General features: G+C 42.4%; 1 protein-coding gene across 5 annotated transcripts; it reads left to right on the forward strand.

Annotated features, from left to right (window-relative positions):
* Positions 1 to 5,429: 5,429 nt before the first annotated feature.
* PDP1 (pyruvate dehydrogenase phosphatase catalytic subunit 1) lies at positions 5,430 to 14,073 on the forward strand. Of its 5 annotated transcripts, none has more exons than XM_082236177.1 (3): positions 5,430 to 5,621; positions 8,567 to 8,601; positions 10,148 to 14,073. In XM_082236177.1, the coding sequence occupies exons 2-3, from the start codon at positions 8,571 to 8,573 to the stop codon at positions 11,800 to 11,802; spliced, it is 1,686 nt and encodes a 561-aa protein (XP_082092303.1). In that variant the 5' UTR covers positions 5,430 to 5,621; positions 8,567 to 8,570; the 3' UTR covers positions 11,803 to 14,073. The 5 variants fall into 5 exon arrangements, with proteins under 5 accessions (XP_082092303.1, XP_082092304.1, XP_082092305.1 ...); XM_082236176.1 differs by lacking the exon at positions 5,430 to 5,621 and adding an exon at positions 5,985 to 6,134; XM_082236178.1 differs by lacking the exon at positions 8,567 to 8,601 and having other exon boundaries at positions 5,432 to 5,621.
* Positions 14,074 to 16,797: the final 2,724 nt, after the last annotated feature.

Below are 16,797 nucleotides of genomic sequence, written 5' to 3' on the forward strand. Positions count from 1 at the left end.
CAAACAATTCTTAAGAAGCCCCAAAGACTCAGCGAGGCAACTATGGAGAGTGCATTGAGTTCTAGGGACACCAAGCTGCCTTGCCAGTTTAAATCCCTCAAAGGCAAATTCAGTTCTACATAATCTAGGACAGGGGTGAAGAACCTGTTTTTGGAGCCCACCTTGCAGAAGACCCAGCCTGACAGCCGATGGTCAGGATTCAGGGATGCTGGCAGTTGAAGTACAACTCCTGGGAGAGCCATGGGTGCCCCATTCCTGCACACGGGCTTTTCCTACTTACTAAAACCACAGGTTGCTTTGTGTTGCTGTTGTTGAGTGGTTTTTTGTTTAAGATAATGAATCTGTAGGTAGGGGGTTTATTATCTAATTACTGGCTGCTATTACTAAAATTAAGGGATGCGGGTGGCGCTGTGGGTTAAACCACAGAGCCTAGGACTTGCCGATCAGAATGTCGGCAGTTCGGATCCCTGTGACAGGGTGAGCTCCCATTGCTCGGTCCCTGCTCCTGCCCACCTAGCAGTTTGAAAGCACATCAAAGTGCAAGTAGATAAATAGGTACCGCTCCGGCGGGAAGGTAAACAGCGTTTCTGTGCACTGCTCTGGTTCGCCAGAAGTGGCTTAGTCATGCTGGCCACATGACCCGGAAGCTGTACGTCGGCTCCCTTGGCCAATAAAGCGAGATGCGTGCCACAACCCCAGAGTCGGCCACAACTGGACCTAATGGTCAGGGGTCCCTTTGCCTTTACCTTTATTACTAAAATTGAATTTAGGATATATTAATAACTATGACAGTAAGTTTATGAGGCAGGAGTGAGGAACCGGTTGTTTTCCAAACATTGTGGGACTCTACCTCCCACTAGCCCCAGCAAGCATAAATGATTATAGAATCATGCGGGAATCTTTTGCCCAGTGTGGGGTTCGGAACCATGAACCTGAGATTAAAAATCCCATGCTCTACAGACTGAGCTGTCCCAGGTCCCAGGGATATTAGGAGTCACAGTCCAGCATCTGGAGGGGACAAGCTTGCTGAGTGACCTTGTGCCACTCACTCACTCACTCTCGGCCTAACCTACCTCACAGAGTTGTTGTAAGAATAAAATGGTGAGAGGGAGAATCCCGTACATTAACTTAAGCCCCGTGAGTTTTCTGTTATTAATTAAAGACACATTTCTTCACCCAGGTCTTTAGGATATCTTAATGTTTGTGCCATGCCATCTATATTGATTTACCAGGTACAGTACTGTGTTGTTGCTATGAAGTGGGAAATGTTGGGTTTAATGTTTTGCTGTTTTATTGGATGTACAGTGGGACCTCGGGTTACATACCCTTCAGGTTACAGACTCCGCTAACCCAGCAATAGTACCTCGGGTTAAGAACTTTGCTTCAGGATGAGAACAGAAATCGTGCTCCGGTGGCGTGGCAGCAGCAGCAGGAGGCCTCATTAGCTAAAGTGGTGCTTCAGGTTAAGAACAGTTTCAGGTTAAGAACGGACCTCCGGAACGAATTAAGTACTTAACCCGAGGTACCACTGTAATGATATTGTTGTATTTTTATTGCCTTGCTTTTTGTAAACTATCCTAGGGTCTTTTGAAAAAGGGTGGTCTATATAGAGCATTGTGCCAATGTTAAGTGACTTACTCCAAAGTAGTCACATTAGATGGGTTAATTATTCCAGATGAGGTTAGCAGTTTGAAGATCAAAGCCACAAATTGCAGCACTTGTTATTTATGTAACAGTGGTATTAAACAGGGATCTGTCCTTGAAGGTGTGAAAGAGAAATGAATGAATGAATGAATTCACCCAACGCTGGGCATGCAGGAAAAGGCAAAGTTTGCCATCTTTGCCAGGAAATAATGATTGTTTCTTGTTTGTGCATGTTTCAACCTGCCTCCAAGAAAGCCTTTAGATGTCATACAAGAGGGGTTGGGGGGGGGCTTCTGCTCCCATTATATCAGTGTAGTAAGGATTCTATAGCAATGCTTCACTGCAGCACAAACAGGGACCAGTTACAACCATGGGGGAAGTAAATTTTGCAAAATAAATTCAGGAGCAGCAGTACTACTTTATATTGCTGAAAGCAGCAGCTTAAATATGCCACAACCACCAAAAATATTTTGCTGACTCCCCAGTGGACTAAACTGAAGGCCTACACAGCTTTTTTTTTTTTACAGGCATTCTGCCATTCTAAACATAGTACGAGCAGACTAAACGCAAACCAACTGACCATCAGGTCACATCAAGGTAAACTACACTCAGTCAAGACACTTGTAAACTTTCAGGGATGACAGAAAAATGGTGAATCAATGAGGCAACATTAAGCAGAGGGCTGCTATCTCAGGTAAACAATACTTTGTTTTTAAAAAGTCTCCCCCTCACCTCATTTTACCAAGTTATTTGCAGACCAGCGGCACAAGTCAGTAGCTAATGCTATTAATAGTTCTGTCCTCTGAACAAATTGGAGATTAAAAACAGCACCAGCCACGGTTCTAAAGCAGCAGCATTCAACAGTTTGAGATATAGGGTCCACTTTTAACTACAACCTGCAACATGAGACCCATTTTGTTTTTTCTTAACCATATACATCTACCTTCCTTCTTTTTCTACAGGCAAGAGCAGGGCTTCTGAACCTTTCAGAGTTGCATTGTAGGCGGAATGTTGCTAGATGCAGTGAAATGGTGAGAAGCTGCAATCGCTGAAATTTCCCATTTATACACAACTATCAAATACAGATAGGTAGCCGTGTTGGTCTGCCATAGTCAAAATAAAAAAATTCCTTCCAGTAGCACCTTAAAGACCAACTAAGTTAGTTCTTGGTATGAGCTTTCGTGTGCATGCACACTTCTTCAGATACACATATCTGAAGAAGTGTGCATGCACACGAAAGCTCATACCAAGAACTTAGTTGGTCTTTAAGGTGCTACTGGAAGGAATTTTTTTATTACAACTATCAAAGATACAAGTGATCTATCATCCTTTACATCTCGTCACACACACACCGCCCCTCTTAAACAAACATAATAAACAAACATAAACATAATAAATTGGTGGGAATGCCACTGTGGTTACTGACCTCAGACTGTCATGCCAACCCAGTATGAGTCTTGACCCCCCCCCCCCAGTTGAAGATCAATGGTCTAGAGCAGGGGTCGAGAACTTCCAATCCTAATTAGGCTCAGCAGGAGTCCTGATTGGACTTCTAAATGACTGCTAACTAAAACATGCGCATTGCAGTTGCAAAACACATTTTAAAACTTTCATAAAGGCTGTTGTATGGTGTAACTTGAAAAGTTATCTTCACTGATATCAATGTGATTTTAGAATCCAAGTGTTACAGCCTTATCTTAATTATACTTTCATAACCACACATTTGTTTCTTTGCTCCACATGTTGCCATCCCCCCCTTTCTCTGTTGTTTCTGCATCTATTTTGATTAAGTCCAGTGGGGTAGGAACATGTTCCTTGCAAAACGCCACAGGTGCACAGATGGTGCAAACACTGGTCATCAGGAATCGCTCCCAAGGCATGCAAATTTAATTTGTTGGAGTAAATCTAATTGAAGGGAGTCTGCTTCTGAGCAGCAGTGTCTGGACAGGCGACCAAAGTTACCCTGACTGAGCTGCTTGAAAGAGTGGATAATAAATAGATCAATCATATTGCATCTTCACCTCACCCTCCGTTTCTCTAATTTGGTGTCACTTTGATTCTGCATGGAGACCAGACTGATGTTTACAAAAATGTAATGCTACTCTAACAACCATGTAATAGGCAGAAATCAAACAAGGGGAACTTTTTGCAGCATAGATATGCAGCAATGGGAGAAGTCTGAGCTATCGATCCTCATGTCTTGATTTTATGATGCAGTTATTAAAAGGTGCAAAGCCTCTTGCCTGATAAGTGGATAGGTAGGTCGAGGGAAAATGAGGTAATCCTCAAGGGAAAATGAGGTCAAGGCAGGATCACATTACTTTGAATTCTGGAACAGCATCACCAAGTGCACTTGTCTATTCATTGTGTGTGTGATTATTACTTAATTGTTTTTATTAAAGGTTTTCTTGGGTTACAGAAGTACATACATCGTCTCCATGTTCAGATTATAAAGTCCTTTTTACACATGAGCTACATTCATTTTAAATGGAAGACAGTACACACAAGTGGAGACCTGCAACAAACAAAACTTGTGAAGAGTGCTCCTATCAAGAGATCCAGCCTGCTAGCACTAGCCAAGCCTGCTTTCAGGAGACTCCCATTTCATTTCCTCAAAGCATTTTGTGACCAAGGAGCACATTCAGCCCTCCTTATTCTGTTCTGGGGTCCATCCCTAGGGGGTCCCTCCAGCTTTTACGGACTCCTGCAAACCTGTCTGTTGACACCTTTCTGCTGGACAGTGCCTTTTTTATGTTCATGGGGTTGAGTTTGCTAATGGTAGAGAGGATAGTTGCATTCACCTCTTATTTCTTGCCCTCTTCAATTATTCTTGAATGTAAGCTCTTCGTGGGCAGAGACCTGTCTCTGTTTGCCTAGTGCTGGGCTAGGACCAGGGGGCAGAACTGTTTCCATCCCCACCTACCCAAGAATTGGAGGTGAGGGTCCTCCCTTTTTTATAAGCCTTTTATGACCTGGAAAGATAAAGGGGGAAGATTGCAATTCCCAATGCAAAACTCTTCCCTGGCTGATTCAAATCATTGCCTAGCAGGCCACATCGCCCAACCCCAACCCCACCCATCAGTGGCGGCCGGCCATAGCCCATTTTACGCTCTCTCTCAGCCTAATCTACCTCACAGGGTGGTTGTAAAGATAAAGGTGGGGAGAGGGGTCGTGTTCCCTCACACAGCCGCCTCCTTTCCCTGGAGATGAGCATACAAACCAAAACACAGGAGTCAATATCTAGGGGCCGAGGTCCCTTCGCTCCCCCCAATAAAATATTTGAGGGGGTCAGGACCCTCCCCCCCAAAAAAGTTGATGGGCACTGTCATTCCAATGGTGCGCATGTGCTATGTCTTGTGATCGATTATGCGGGACGGGGTTTACCTGCCCCCCCCCCGAATATTTTATTCCAAGTTGACACCCCTAACACTAAAAAAAAGAGGATTTGTACCCGAAATCGGTGATGGTTTCTTCCAAGGAAAGGCACTTTAGGATACGTGCACTGTTGGCACTCATCTTTATGACAAGCTTTTTCAATGTATGTGTATACAGAACGGGGAACAAAAGCTTTGAAAGTGACCTTGCTGGGCGCTAAGAACCAGGCGGCGGAAGAAGGAAATGCGACCGTTTATTTCGCCCATGCGAGGTTTTTTAACAGCGCACCCCCCCCCCTGCGCGCGCGCCCGCCCTTCCTCAGGAGGAATGCGGGCCACGCCCTTCCTCCGCCAAGAGCCCCGATAGGCCAGGAGGAAGGAAAGGCGGGCCCGGCTCGGAGAAACTCCCCCCCCTCCTCCTCCGGCAAAGCGCAGCCTCTTCTTGCGAGCCCGCCCTTTTTCTCTCAGCCTCTTTGCGTCTAACAGAGCCAGGAGAAATGCGCTAAGAAGAACGAGGAGGAACTCATCCGCGGAGGCGGCTTCAGCAAGATCTTGACCCACCAATGGAACCGAAGAAGACGAGAATGTGAAATCCTTCCGCCGGTAAGGAAACCGTTGATATAAGAAAAAAAGGAGAGAGAGAGAAAAAGAGCGGGGGGGGGGTGTAAGAAAGAGGAGGGGCGGGGCGGGGGAAGCTGAAACGATAGAGGCTCACGTGAGAGTCGCCCGTCAGCCAATAGGAGCTTCGGAGCCCGGCCGAACGGAGGCTTTTATAAGCCGCGGCTCGTCACAAAAAAGGAGAAAGGGGAAAAAAACCCGCCCACGACACAAGGGAAGCTGTCACGCGGCGGGCTGGGCGTTCGGCGCTGCTGCCGTTGCTGCTGCTGAGGGAACGCGGTGGGGGCGCGCGCACGGGGGCGCGCTCTCGCTTGCCGGCGGCGGGATAAAGGGGGGAAAGGGGGTGGGTGAGGAAGGGCGGGGGCGGCGGCGAGTTCCACCTGGCGCGCGGCCGTTGCTGAGGGGGCCTGACAGACAAGAGGCGGGGTGGGTGTCAAACTCCCCCGCGCTCTCCATTCCCCGCTGCCCGAGCGGGGCCCCGACCCTAAAGCTGACCAGGTCAGTCTCTCTGAGGAGGGTGTGTTGCGTGTGTGTGTCTGTGTCTGTCTTGACTGTGGTCTTGACACAGGCCCTGGGGCGGAGCGGAGCGTTTGTCTGCCGGTGGGTGTGTGAGAGAATGAAGGAAAGACCCGGGGAGGGTTAGGTGTCAGCTCTTGCCTGAGGCGATGCCTGGGACCTCCGAGTAGGTGGAGGTGAGGAGGAGGTGGCTGTGAGGCTGCTCTCTTGTGGCAGGTGCCGCCCAGCTACTGAAAAGGATGCCCAGGAGGGAGGGAGGCCGAGATTCCTTAGTGGTGCTGAGGTTTATTTTGATTTGGGGGGGGGGCAGGGAGAGGCAGCCCAATTTCCACCAATATGTAATTTAAAAAAACAACAACCCGAAGTTAACCGTTATCTCCCTTCCCACGTGTATAACCCAGCTGGCCAGAAAGGCGCAATGGGCAGACGAGGCGAGGTACACCCTTTTTCAGCTAAGGCAGGGGAACTGCGGCCCTCAGGATACTTGCAAGGCTGAAATCCCTGCCTGCCTTCTTCCCATGGCCTTGGTTGGCTGGGAGTGGGAATTTCTGGCAACATCCAGAGAGCTGCATGTTCCCCAACCAGTGTGTCCCTTTCAAGTTGCTAAAGACGACTGGGGTCGTCTTGTTGATGGAAGCATCTGTGGTCTCTTAAATTGTGACCTGCGCACAAGACACGAGGGAGGGAGGTTTAGCAATGGATCACATTCTTTACATGTGGAAGGCTTAGACTGCAGGTAGGGTTGGGAAGGCTTCTTTTTTTCTGAAACCTTGGAGGACTGCTGCCGTTCTTTCGCTGTATTGAGGAAGATAGGCAAAGGGTCTCACTTGAAGTGCTTCTAGATGTCACAACTAAAGCCATTGCTAAATCCTGGCTGATGGCCCATATGCAAATTTAATTGAGATGTAAAGAATTATAGTTCGGAAGTAAGAAGCAGACATTGTTTATCTTTAGAATTGGTATCAGAGCAGGCATTGGCTTGTATCCAAAGTAGTGCTTAAGTCTCTTGTTCTGTTAGGACAAATATTTGCCATTGCACCTTTCCTTCCCCTTGTGTGCCCTCTAAATCAGTTCAGAGGGTTCCCACAACCCTCCAGAGCAGACTTTGGGATTGCTAGAGGAAAGTTCCACTGCACAAGTATAAATCCTTGGGCCAGTGGAACAAGGGCATTGCATACTTCCCATTATCTTAGAAGAGGCATTCCCACATTTTGAAGAGAGAGTACAGTACTGCTTAAGTACTATTTAAAATATGCATGTATTTATATTTTAAAAGAAGCTGTCCAGGGACATTTCTATTACATTAACTGATTTTAAAAAATCAGTCCAACCAATTGATCATCACAGTTTTGATAATCATATTTCCTCCTGCCTTGAAACCTAAGCAGTGAATAAGACCTCATCAGCACAACAATTGTTCCCAGGCCTTGTGGTGTATGATTGGATGTACAGGCTTCCTAGAAATGAGAAGCTCTTTTAATTTGTTGTCAAGATACCACCATAGTGAAAGTAAGAAGTTATCCTTGCAGATAGAATAGCTGATGAGATACTAGTGGTCTTGCAGTTGTGCCTGTCTTCCACTTGAATTGGCTATGGACCAGTTTGATTCCTTGTAGCTGAGTTGAATGTTCATTATAATGAACCCCTCTGTATGTATGGGTTGCAGAAATCATCTGTGCATAGTTTTAGCACCGCCAATATCCTGGATAAGCTTTCCCTAATAAATATGTACATGTATATAAAACCCTCAACAAGTTAGGGGTATAGGAGAAAAAAGGAAGGCACTATTGGATACTTCGCTTTGTAGAGGGAGGCTCCATCCCTCTCTCTGTTAATGATGTGCACCTTTTTCAGATTATCCATGAGCATATTTAATGTGGCATATATGTGTGGATTTAAATCCCACAGAGCAGGAATCTAATATGTTTACTAATGTTTGTTAGGCCAACAGAGCTGGAATAATATTAAGCACCTTAGTTTGTAGCAACTAAGGTGGAATTTTACATTGTCCCATGCAGAGCTGGTACCTATAATTTTGATTGTGGCTCTAATCAACTAAAGTTAGTGCTTAGCTTTTTTTTTTTAAAGTTCTCCAGCCCTGCTTTAAAAGGATGAGTGTGCTTGTTGCTCTTTAGGTTGGGCTGACAGATGAATCATGCGTGAACTGAGTGCTATGTTGTTCAGCAAGAGGGATGACGAGCAGTGAGTTGGGGCTGCAGTAGGATTAGACAATGCTGCTGAGAGATGGCTGTGCTGCAGTTGCTGCTTCTTAATGCTTGTCACTACAAACAAACTGTTTGTCTTTCTGTCCCCCTTCAATGTTGGAGACCTCTTCCTCCTTCTTTAATAAACTCTCTGCCTTGCTTTTCCTGGGCTACTGCTTTGTGGATGTTGGCGGCTTCTTGTTGTGACAGGAGAATGTGTGTGTGTCCTGGGCCCAGGCGGATTGGTATGTATTTTTTGTGCTCCTATTTTCTGAGTACTGTAATAGGAATTTGGAGGGATGGTAGTGGGGTTAGAATACTATTATAATTAATATATGCTATTGCAGGTTATAGTACTCTGAAGGTTATTTTAAATTTGTGTTGCCTCCTAAGCTGAGTAGTTCATGCTCCTAGGATTTGAATCTTACAAATAAGGGTTGTGAATGTGAAGCAGTACAGAGAGAAAAAATAGTGTCATCTTCACAAAAGTATCACATTTGTGCAGAATGTTGATTTGTTCAAATGTGAAAAAATAGCAGGATGTTATGCATAATAACCTTTAATGAGTCCCTGACTGAGGGAAAGAAGGTATATGAATAAATATTATAATAATTAGTAATAATTTGCACCATAGTTTTCTTAAACCAGATTTCAGAAGCTTCTATTGGAAGACTGGATCTAAACTTTATACAAAACAAATAATATCACTTGAATTAATGAGTCTTTAAACAAAGTTTTTTTTTAAAAAAAAACAGTAGGTCCTATAGTAAACTATGCACAATTGAGCAAATATCTTCTGGATTAAAAAGGGAAACTATTAAGCCTGACTATACTTAGTATATAATATATATGGTTTCTTTCAGAGGCGGCTGTTGGTAGCTTCACCACCTCCTCATTGAATGCCTTCAGTTGTGGTTCATAAATTTGGGCTGGCCTTAGATTGGTAGTGATAGATAGGGTGTCATTTGAATATGTGTTCTATATGAATGCATAGCTTAGAAGAAAAGATGGTATTGCATGCAATCCACAGCAATCATTGACTGAGGTCAGAGTAAAGATTTATTATTTATCAAATTTGTTAAAGCAATAAACAAACAAGGGTTTAGAAGCCTTGAATGAAGTTTTGTAGCTCCTAAATATCTAGTAGTTATAAAACTTCAAAAAGATAGGTGATGGGTTGCAGCAAATTTATTATAGGATATTAAGACTGTAATCCTATGCTTGTTTGGAACTAAGTCCCATTAAACCGAGTATGACTTACCTTTTGATTAAACAAATGCACATATACATATTGGTTGTACACACTTGACCTTAAATTTGTAAAAACTGAGGGAGGTGTTGGAAAAATTAACATAAGTAACAATATAAATAAATAAAATCTTGGGCTGGATAAACTTTACTTCTCCTCACTGCCAGTTCAGAAATGGAGACTGTCTTCAAGAAGAAGTCTTGAATCTCCGTCTACTCTGTTCTTCATACTTTAACCTTTAGTTGACTTTTCACACTCCCAATATAAAGTACTGGTTAAGTTAGTACAGCTGTAAAAATAGGCCACTCTGTTTATAGTTCTACACAAGTATAACAGTGTGAACTGAGATATGTTCTCCTTGAGGAAATGTAGCCTTAGATTAGTCTATTAAACTTTCATTAAATGTGTTGCTGTTTTTGTCAGTTAATTGCTGTTAATTGTGTATATTAAATTGTCATTTAGAATAAAGTACTTGATGTGTATTGTTTCCTTTAAAATTATTTCTAAGCTTACTTATTGCTTGTGTTCCCCCCCCCCCGCAGCAATTCCAGTCAGAAGCCCCAGGTTGCCATTGTTCTCTGATGCCATGCCAGCACCAACTCAGCTATTGCTCCCATTAATTCGCAGTTGTGAGATTGGCAAGATATACAACACCGCATGCTACTGTCATCATAAACATCTGTGTTGCTTGTCACCTCACTTAACTCACAATCATTTGAGGTATGTTCCTCCGAAGAAGTTTGCAACACTCAGTAGGCCGAAGGAGAATTTCAGTCAGTTTATTCATGCAAGAAACTATGTATCCACACCACAGAGGTTTTACCTCACACCTCCGCAAGTCAACAGCATCCTGAAGGCAAATGAATACAGTTTCAAAGTGCCAGAGTTTGATGGCAAAAACTTAAGTTCTGTCCTTGGCTTTGATAGCAACCAGCTTCCTGCCAATGCACCAATAGAAGACAGAAGAAGTGCAGCCACTTGCTTGCAAACAAGAGGAATGCTGCTTGGTGTGTTTGATGGGCATGCAGGATGTGCCTGTGCGCAAGCTGTCAGCGAAAGACTGTTTTATTACATAGCTGTTTCTCTGTTACCCCATGAGACTTTACTTGAAATAGAAAATGCTGTTGAGAGTGGTAGGGCCCTGTTGCCCATCTTACAGTGGCACAAGCACCCCAATGATTATTTCAGTAAAGAAGCCTCCAAATTGTATTTTAACAGCTTACGAACTTACTGGCAGGAACTCATAGACCTTAACACTGGGGAGACAACTGATGTAAAAGAGGCTTTAATTAATGCCTTTAAAAGGCTTGACAATGACATTTCTTTAGAAGCTCAAGTAGGCGATCCAAATTCTTTTCTCAATTATTTGGTACTACGTGTAGCCTTCTCTGGTGCAACTGCTTGTGTGGCGCATGTTGATGGAGTTGATTTACATGTTGCTAATACTGGTGACAGCAGGGCCATGCTTGGTGTCCAAGAAGAGGATGGATCTTGGTCTGCTGTTGCTCTGTCTTATGATCATAATGCACAGAACGAAAGTGAGATTGCACGACTCAAAATGGAGCACCCAAAGTCTGAAGAAAAGAGTGTCGTGAAACAAGATAGACTGTTGGGCCTACTGATGCCTTTCAGAGCTTTTGGAGATGTCAAATTTAAATGGAGCATTGACCTTCAGAAGAGAGTGATAGAGACGGGCCCAGATCAGCTCAATGATAACGAATATACAAAGTTCATCCCACCAAACTACCATACTCCTCCATACCTCACAGCTGAGCCAGAGATAATACATCACAAATTAAGACCTCAGGACAAATTCCTGATATTGGCAACAGATGGCTTGTGGGAAACCATGCACAGGCAGGATGTGGTTAGAATTGTAGGTGAGTATCTTACAGGTGTTCATCATGAAGAACCAATAGCTGTTGGAGGTTACAAGGTAACTCTGGGACAGATGCATGGTCTTCTAACAGAAAGGAGAGCGCGGGTCTCTTCAGCCTTCGAAGACCAGAATGCAGCAACTCACTTGATACGCCATGCGGTTGGAAATAATGAGTTTGGTACCGTTGATCATGAACGGCTGTCAAAGATGCTCAGTCTTCCAGAAGAGTTGGCTCGGATGTACCGGGATGATATCACAATTATAGTGGTGCAATTTAATTCCCATGTTATAGGTGCATGTCAAAATGAAGAGTTTTAAATTTTAAACTGAAACGTGTGAACCAAAGTTTTCACAGAACAAAATGGCCAGTACTGACTGCATGACATGATAGTGAAACTTATTTGATTAATCTCTGGCCATCAGAATTACAGTTGAAGCAAGTATAATTTGCACAAATCGAGCAATGGTCAAAGGGTTTTCAAATTAAGCTACCAGGAGAGCAGAACAACTTGGAACAACTTTGCACTATTCAACCTATCTGCTTGAACAGTGGTTTGTAATTTGGGATTTCTTGGTGGAGAAGTAAAGGCTTTGTATGCATCAGTGCAATGTCTTGCAAGGCAAAAAAAAATATTGTGTGTTTTGTCACATGTAAATATCTGTATAGGTAGGTATCTCCAGTAACTATACAGTACATTGGAGGGTAACTTGGTTGTAAATTTGAATTTAAATAGGGCTGATGACTTTTTTATTTACAAAGTAGCTATGGTGTCTTCCCTTTAGGAAAGGAAGAGAACTTTTTAACTGGTTGGCAAATGTCTTGATAGAAGCTATCCTCTTGGTCTTGAGTAATGATATATCATTTGAAACACATGCCTAGAATACCACTGTTAAAAAGAGTAAGTCTAAGCCATAAATACCTTAAGCCTGTCCAAACATAGTAGTGGAATAAAATTTTGCACCAGATGACTTACTTTGAGAAGATTATATTTTGCACAGTTCAATGGGCAATAAATGATGATGAGAAAATGGGTTAACTATGGGGGACATGCAAAACAACTTTGACTTGCATTATGAAACTATGATTCTACGTTTTCTGAAACTTGAGCTAATTTTCAATAGGGCTGTCTTGCAAAACATGGCAAGCAACAGTCTTGACTTGTACCAAACCTATTTCCAGTCATAAGTCCCTGGTCTTATGTTTGAACCTAGGCAATCAGTAGTGACTTTGTAAACTAGTGTAGTCACATATGTTGTAGTTTGAGTGACAGTTTGGTTGGTGTTTTGGATATTTTAAGTATCACGACGCAAAAGCATATCCATATAACATGGTTCTCACGTTGGCTTTTGAAGAAAGCATTGTGATAAGATTTGTAAATAGGTCAAGTAATGGGGAAACAGCTGCATGCTCCTCCTACTGGCATTCCCACATTAATTGTAACACCTTTCAAAATATCATTGTTAGTTGTGCACATTTGATTGCATCCAAAAAACGCCTAAAAGTGCATGTTTCATCACAAAGCTTTGTGCCACTGTTGCATAGAATGCTTATGAATTGTCAGATAAAAAGCATTTTTGGCAACCACAAGTTTTATGTTCTGAAGCACAGTGTAATATTTAAGACTTCTCCCAATATAAAAACAAAATAAATTGCTGTTTTTGTTATTATTAAACTGTAGTATAGCTATGATAGAAAGCATCATGCAAACATTACTTTGACTAGCTATTGTCTAAATATGAAGCACTTGTAGATAAAATTAACATTTTTGTGCTTCTCTAAATAGCTAATAAGCATTCTACTTTAAATCTTCCTCTTCACATAGCTATTGAGCTGACACATTCTGAAGAATGTTGGTGTTCTTGACCATGTGGATGCTTAAAAAGAGAGTCAAGGAATAGTGCTTCCAGAGTATTCCTGCTACAAAATACTTTATTACAGCACTTAAGTTCCTTAGCAGTAATGTTCCCTTTTTTCTGTGCACTGAAGGACATACTTGCTTATAAAGTAACAGGTTTGAAAATGCAAGTGTCAGAAGATATTCTTACTTCATATGCTTATGAAGTAACCTACACATTCGAAGTCCTGTCCATAGCTTTGACAAATTGTTGTTCTCCCTTTGTGTGCAAGAAAAGTAATTAAGTTATCCTATTTTTCCAGACCCTAACCTGAATGTTTTTATTGTGCTAATGACAAAACCAAGCAGCTTATAATCTTCATTGCCTTTGTACATGCAATATGACTAAATATCATTGGCTAGGTCAATTTCTTTTATTTTATGTGTTGGCTACAAAATAATTCTAAACTGTTACATTATCCAGACTTCCTTATGTTACTTGTGAAATGTACAGTACGTGTAAATGTCTTATTTTGGTTTGGTACTAGTCTTAACAAATTGAACCCTCATCCTGTATGTTTAGCACTTGGTGTGGGGGCAACTTTGTAAAATGCAAGGTGAACAAGATTTAACTGAAGACTCCCAAAATATGTATGCAATGAACTGAAACAGCATTGTGGCTTTCTGAACATCACGTGATAAGACCTTAAGAACAAATATCTTTTAGTAGACTTCAATAAAATTATTATATGAATATCAATGCATTAGAGTTGTTATTAGGATTCATTGAACTATTGGTATGCCTTTCTGAGATGGTGTAAAGTGTCAGATTTGATCAGTGGATTTATATCTAAAATAGCAGAATTAATGTGTGGTATTATGAAGATGCACACAGTAAAGCTGTCCTGTCTCAAGACAACCTGCAATTGGAATAAATAGCTGGTTGTATGAGTTAGAACAGAACTAGTTTTGCTTTTTTCGTTTGCCTTGTCCACTGATTTAGTTTCCTCCATTTTATTTTGTTGCCCCAAATTCACAGTGGGTGGAATATGTGGCTTTGGGCTGCATGTTGGGAAACAGCTGAGGCAATGGGGGCAAATGTTGTTCAGATACTGGTTTTAAGGAAAAGCAAACTTAAAAATATATACAGTGGTGCCCCGCAAGACGAATGCCTCGCAAGACGAAAAACTCGCTAGACGAAAGGGTTTTGCGGTTTTTGAGCTGCTTCGCAAGACGAATTTCCCTATGGGCTTGCTTCGCAAGACGAAAACGTCTTGCGTTTTTTGCAAGTTTGTTTCCTTTTTCTTAACACCGTTAATATAGTTGTGACTTGACTTCAAGGAGCAACTCAAAGAACGCGGTGTGGTAGCCTTTTTTGAGGTTTTTGGCAATTTTTGAAGCTTTTCCAAAACTTTTCCAACACCGTGCTTCGCAAGACGAAAAATTCGCTAGACGGAAAAACTCGTGGAACGAATTAATTTCGTCTTGCGAGGCACCACTGTAGTAGTGAATAAGGAAATTGGACTTCAGTAGTTTCACAATAAAACTCAAGCAAGGTGTAGCTTTGTGAAACAAACTAAGAGCCCTGCTATTCCTTCCCATGTGATTTTTTCTGGTCATTCCCTTCAGTAGGAAAACAAGTCTCATTTCAGTTATGCTCTGACAGCATATCTCAGGCTTCCTCAACCTCAGCCCTCCAGATGTTTTTGGCGTACAACTCCCATTATCCCTAGTTAGCAGGACCAGAGGTCAGGGATGATGGAAATTGTAGTCTCAAAACATCTGGAGGGCCGAGGTTGAGGAAGCCTGGCATATCTTACGTTGGGGAGGGGGGGACATTCTATGTGTAAATGGTGCCTTCCCTTGAGCTAAATGATTCTAATGTAGGGTACATGTTAAGTAACCCTGTTTAAAACCCGTTTAACTACATTATTGACTTTCCAAAGGGGAAATGGGAATAGTGAAATTAGCCATTCATTGGTGAATTTTCTGGAAAGCTGCTGGGTACCCATATAAATTCCAGAAGTCATTATTTTACTGAAGTCTCCATTTCATGGCTTTTTATATGTCTGCTAAACTTGGGACGCGGGTGGCGCTGTGGGTAAAACCTCAGTGCCTAGGACTTGCCGATCGCATGGTTGGCGGTTCGAATCCCCGTGGCGGGGTGAGCTCCCGTTGTTCGGTCCCAGCTCCTGCCCACCTAGCAGTTCAAAAGCACCCCCAAGTGCAAGTAGATAAATAGGTACCACTTTATAGCGGGAAGGTAACGGCGTTTCCGTGCGCTGCACTGGTGCTGGCTCGCCAGAGCAGCTTCGCCACGTGACCTGGAAGTGTCTTCGGACAGCCCTGGCTCCCGGCCTCTTAAGCGAGATGAGCACGCAACCCCAGAGTCGGACACGACTGGCCCGTACGGGCAGGGGTACCTTTCCCTTTACCTTTAAACTTGCCCTACTTCATCGAACAAATTTCCAAATTGTTCCCTAGATATTTCCAATAAAAAAGTACACATATGCTGTAAGGTGCATTGATAATAAGCATGGTTACTTAGTAAATGTTCTTAGGATCCTTAATTGGTAAAATACTTTGGGTATATTTTTCAATTATGTTCTTAGGATTTCTAACAGGAATTTAAGACCATACATTGTGTTTATGCCTGAAGCAAAATAGTGAATGCTAAAGACGTTTTGCCTTGCTTCCTGGCTTCCCATTATTCTTCAAGAGATACTTTTAAAGGTTGCTTGCCTTCTGAAAACTGGCTTTTACATTAGGCCTGTTGTATTCAGGAATTTTTCCTTCCTCCACCCAGGAATACTCCACATGACGTTTGCACGGCTGCTATAGCCTGGTCTGTCATGATTCCTTGGATAATCCACTTCAGTTATATATCTCAACTAAATATAACTTATGGAGAGGTTTATCCCCTTTTCTCCTAACCTTCAGCAAGTGCATCTGATGGCACGAAGGCTTAGTGTAACATTATTGACTATCTGCAATCTGTTATGACATCCAGTAATTTAATTACTGTTTTACATAAGCTAAACTTTACTTGAGGCTAGTTCTTTCTAAGCAATGCTAAAAAAAATAAAGTTATGGAGAAAATGGTTTAACACCTTTGGGTGTATTTCTGTCTGAATGTACCATATTAATGGGAAGAACATTATGTTCAGAACAAAATAACTATTGGCCAGAAAACACTTTTCTGTGCACAGCTCTATGTATTAAGAAGAACTAGCTTACATAATTTTTTTTTACTCTTTTACACATTCAAACATGGGGGGGTTGTTTTTTATTTACCCACAGTAGATCCCTAGAGATACCCACCATCCTTTTATCTAGTATAATTTCAGAAATGGGGGGGATTCTGAATTAAATTTCTAACCACTTGTGATCATATTTATAGAATGGCATTCTAATATCTGTATGGGAGGAGGCCTGTGTTTCAAGATTGTTCTAGCCCCTCAGAAATGTTTCAGCTGCT

Source organism: Podarcis vaucheri (assembly GCF_965113315.1).
Source record: "Podarcis vaucheri genome assembly, chromosome: 8".
NCBI lineage: Eukaryota > Metazoa > Chordata > Lepidosauria > Squamata > Lacertidae > Podarcis > Podarcis vaucheri.

Excerpts from the sequence above, each read along its gene's own strand:
- PDP1 (XM_082236175.1), top strand. The coding sequence starts at position 8,397 with ATGGCTGTGCTGCAGTTGCTGCTTCTTAATGCTTGTCACTACAAACAA. Across the intron at positions 8,602-10,147 it reads TCCTGGGCCCAGGCGGATTG|CAATTCCAGTCAGAAGCCCC; the intron begins GTATGTATTTTT and ends CCCCCCCCGCAG.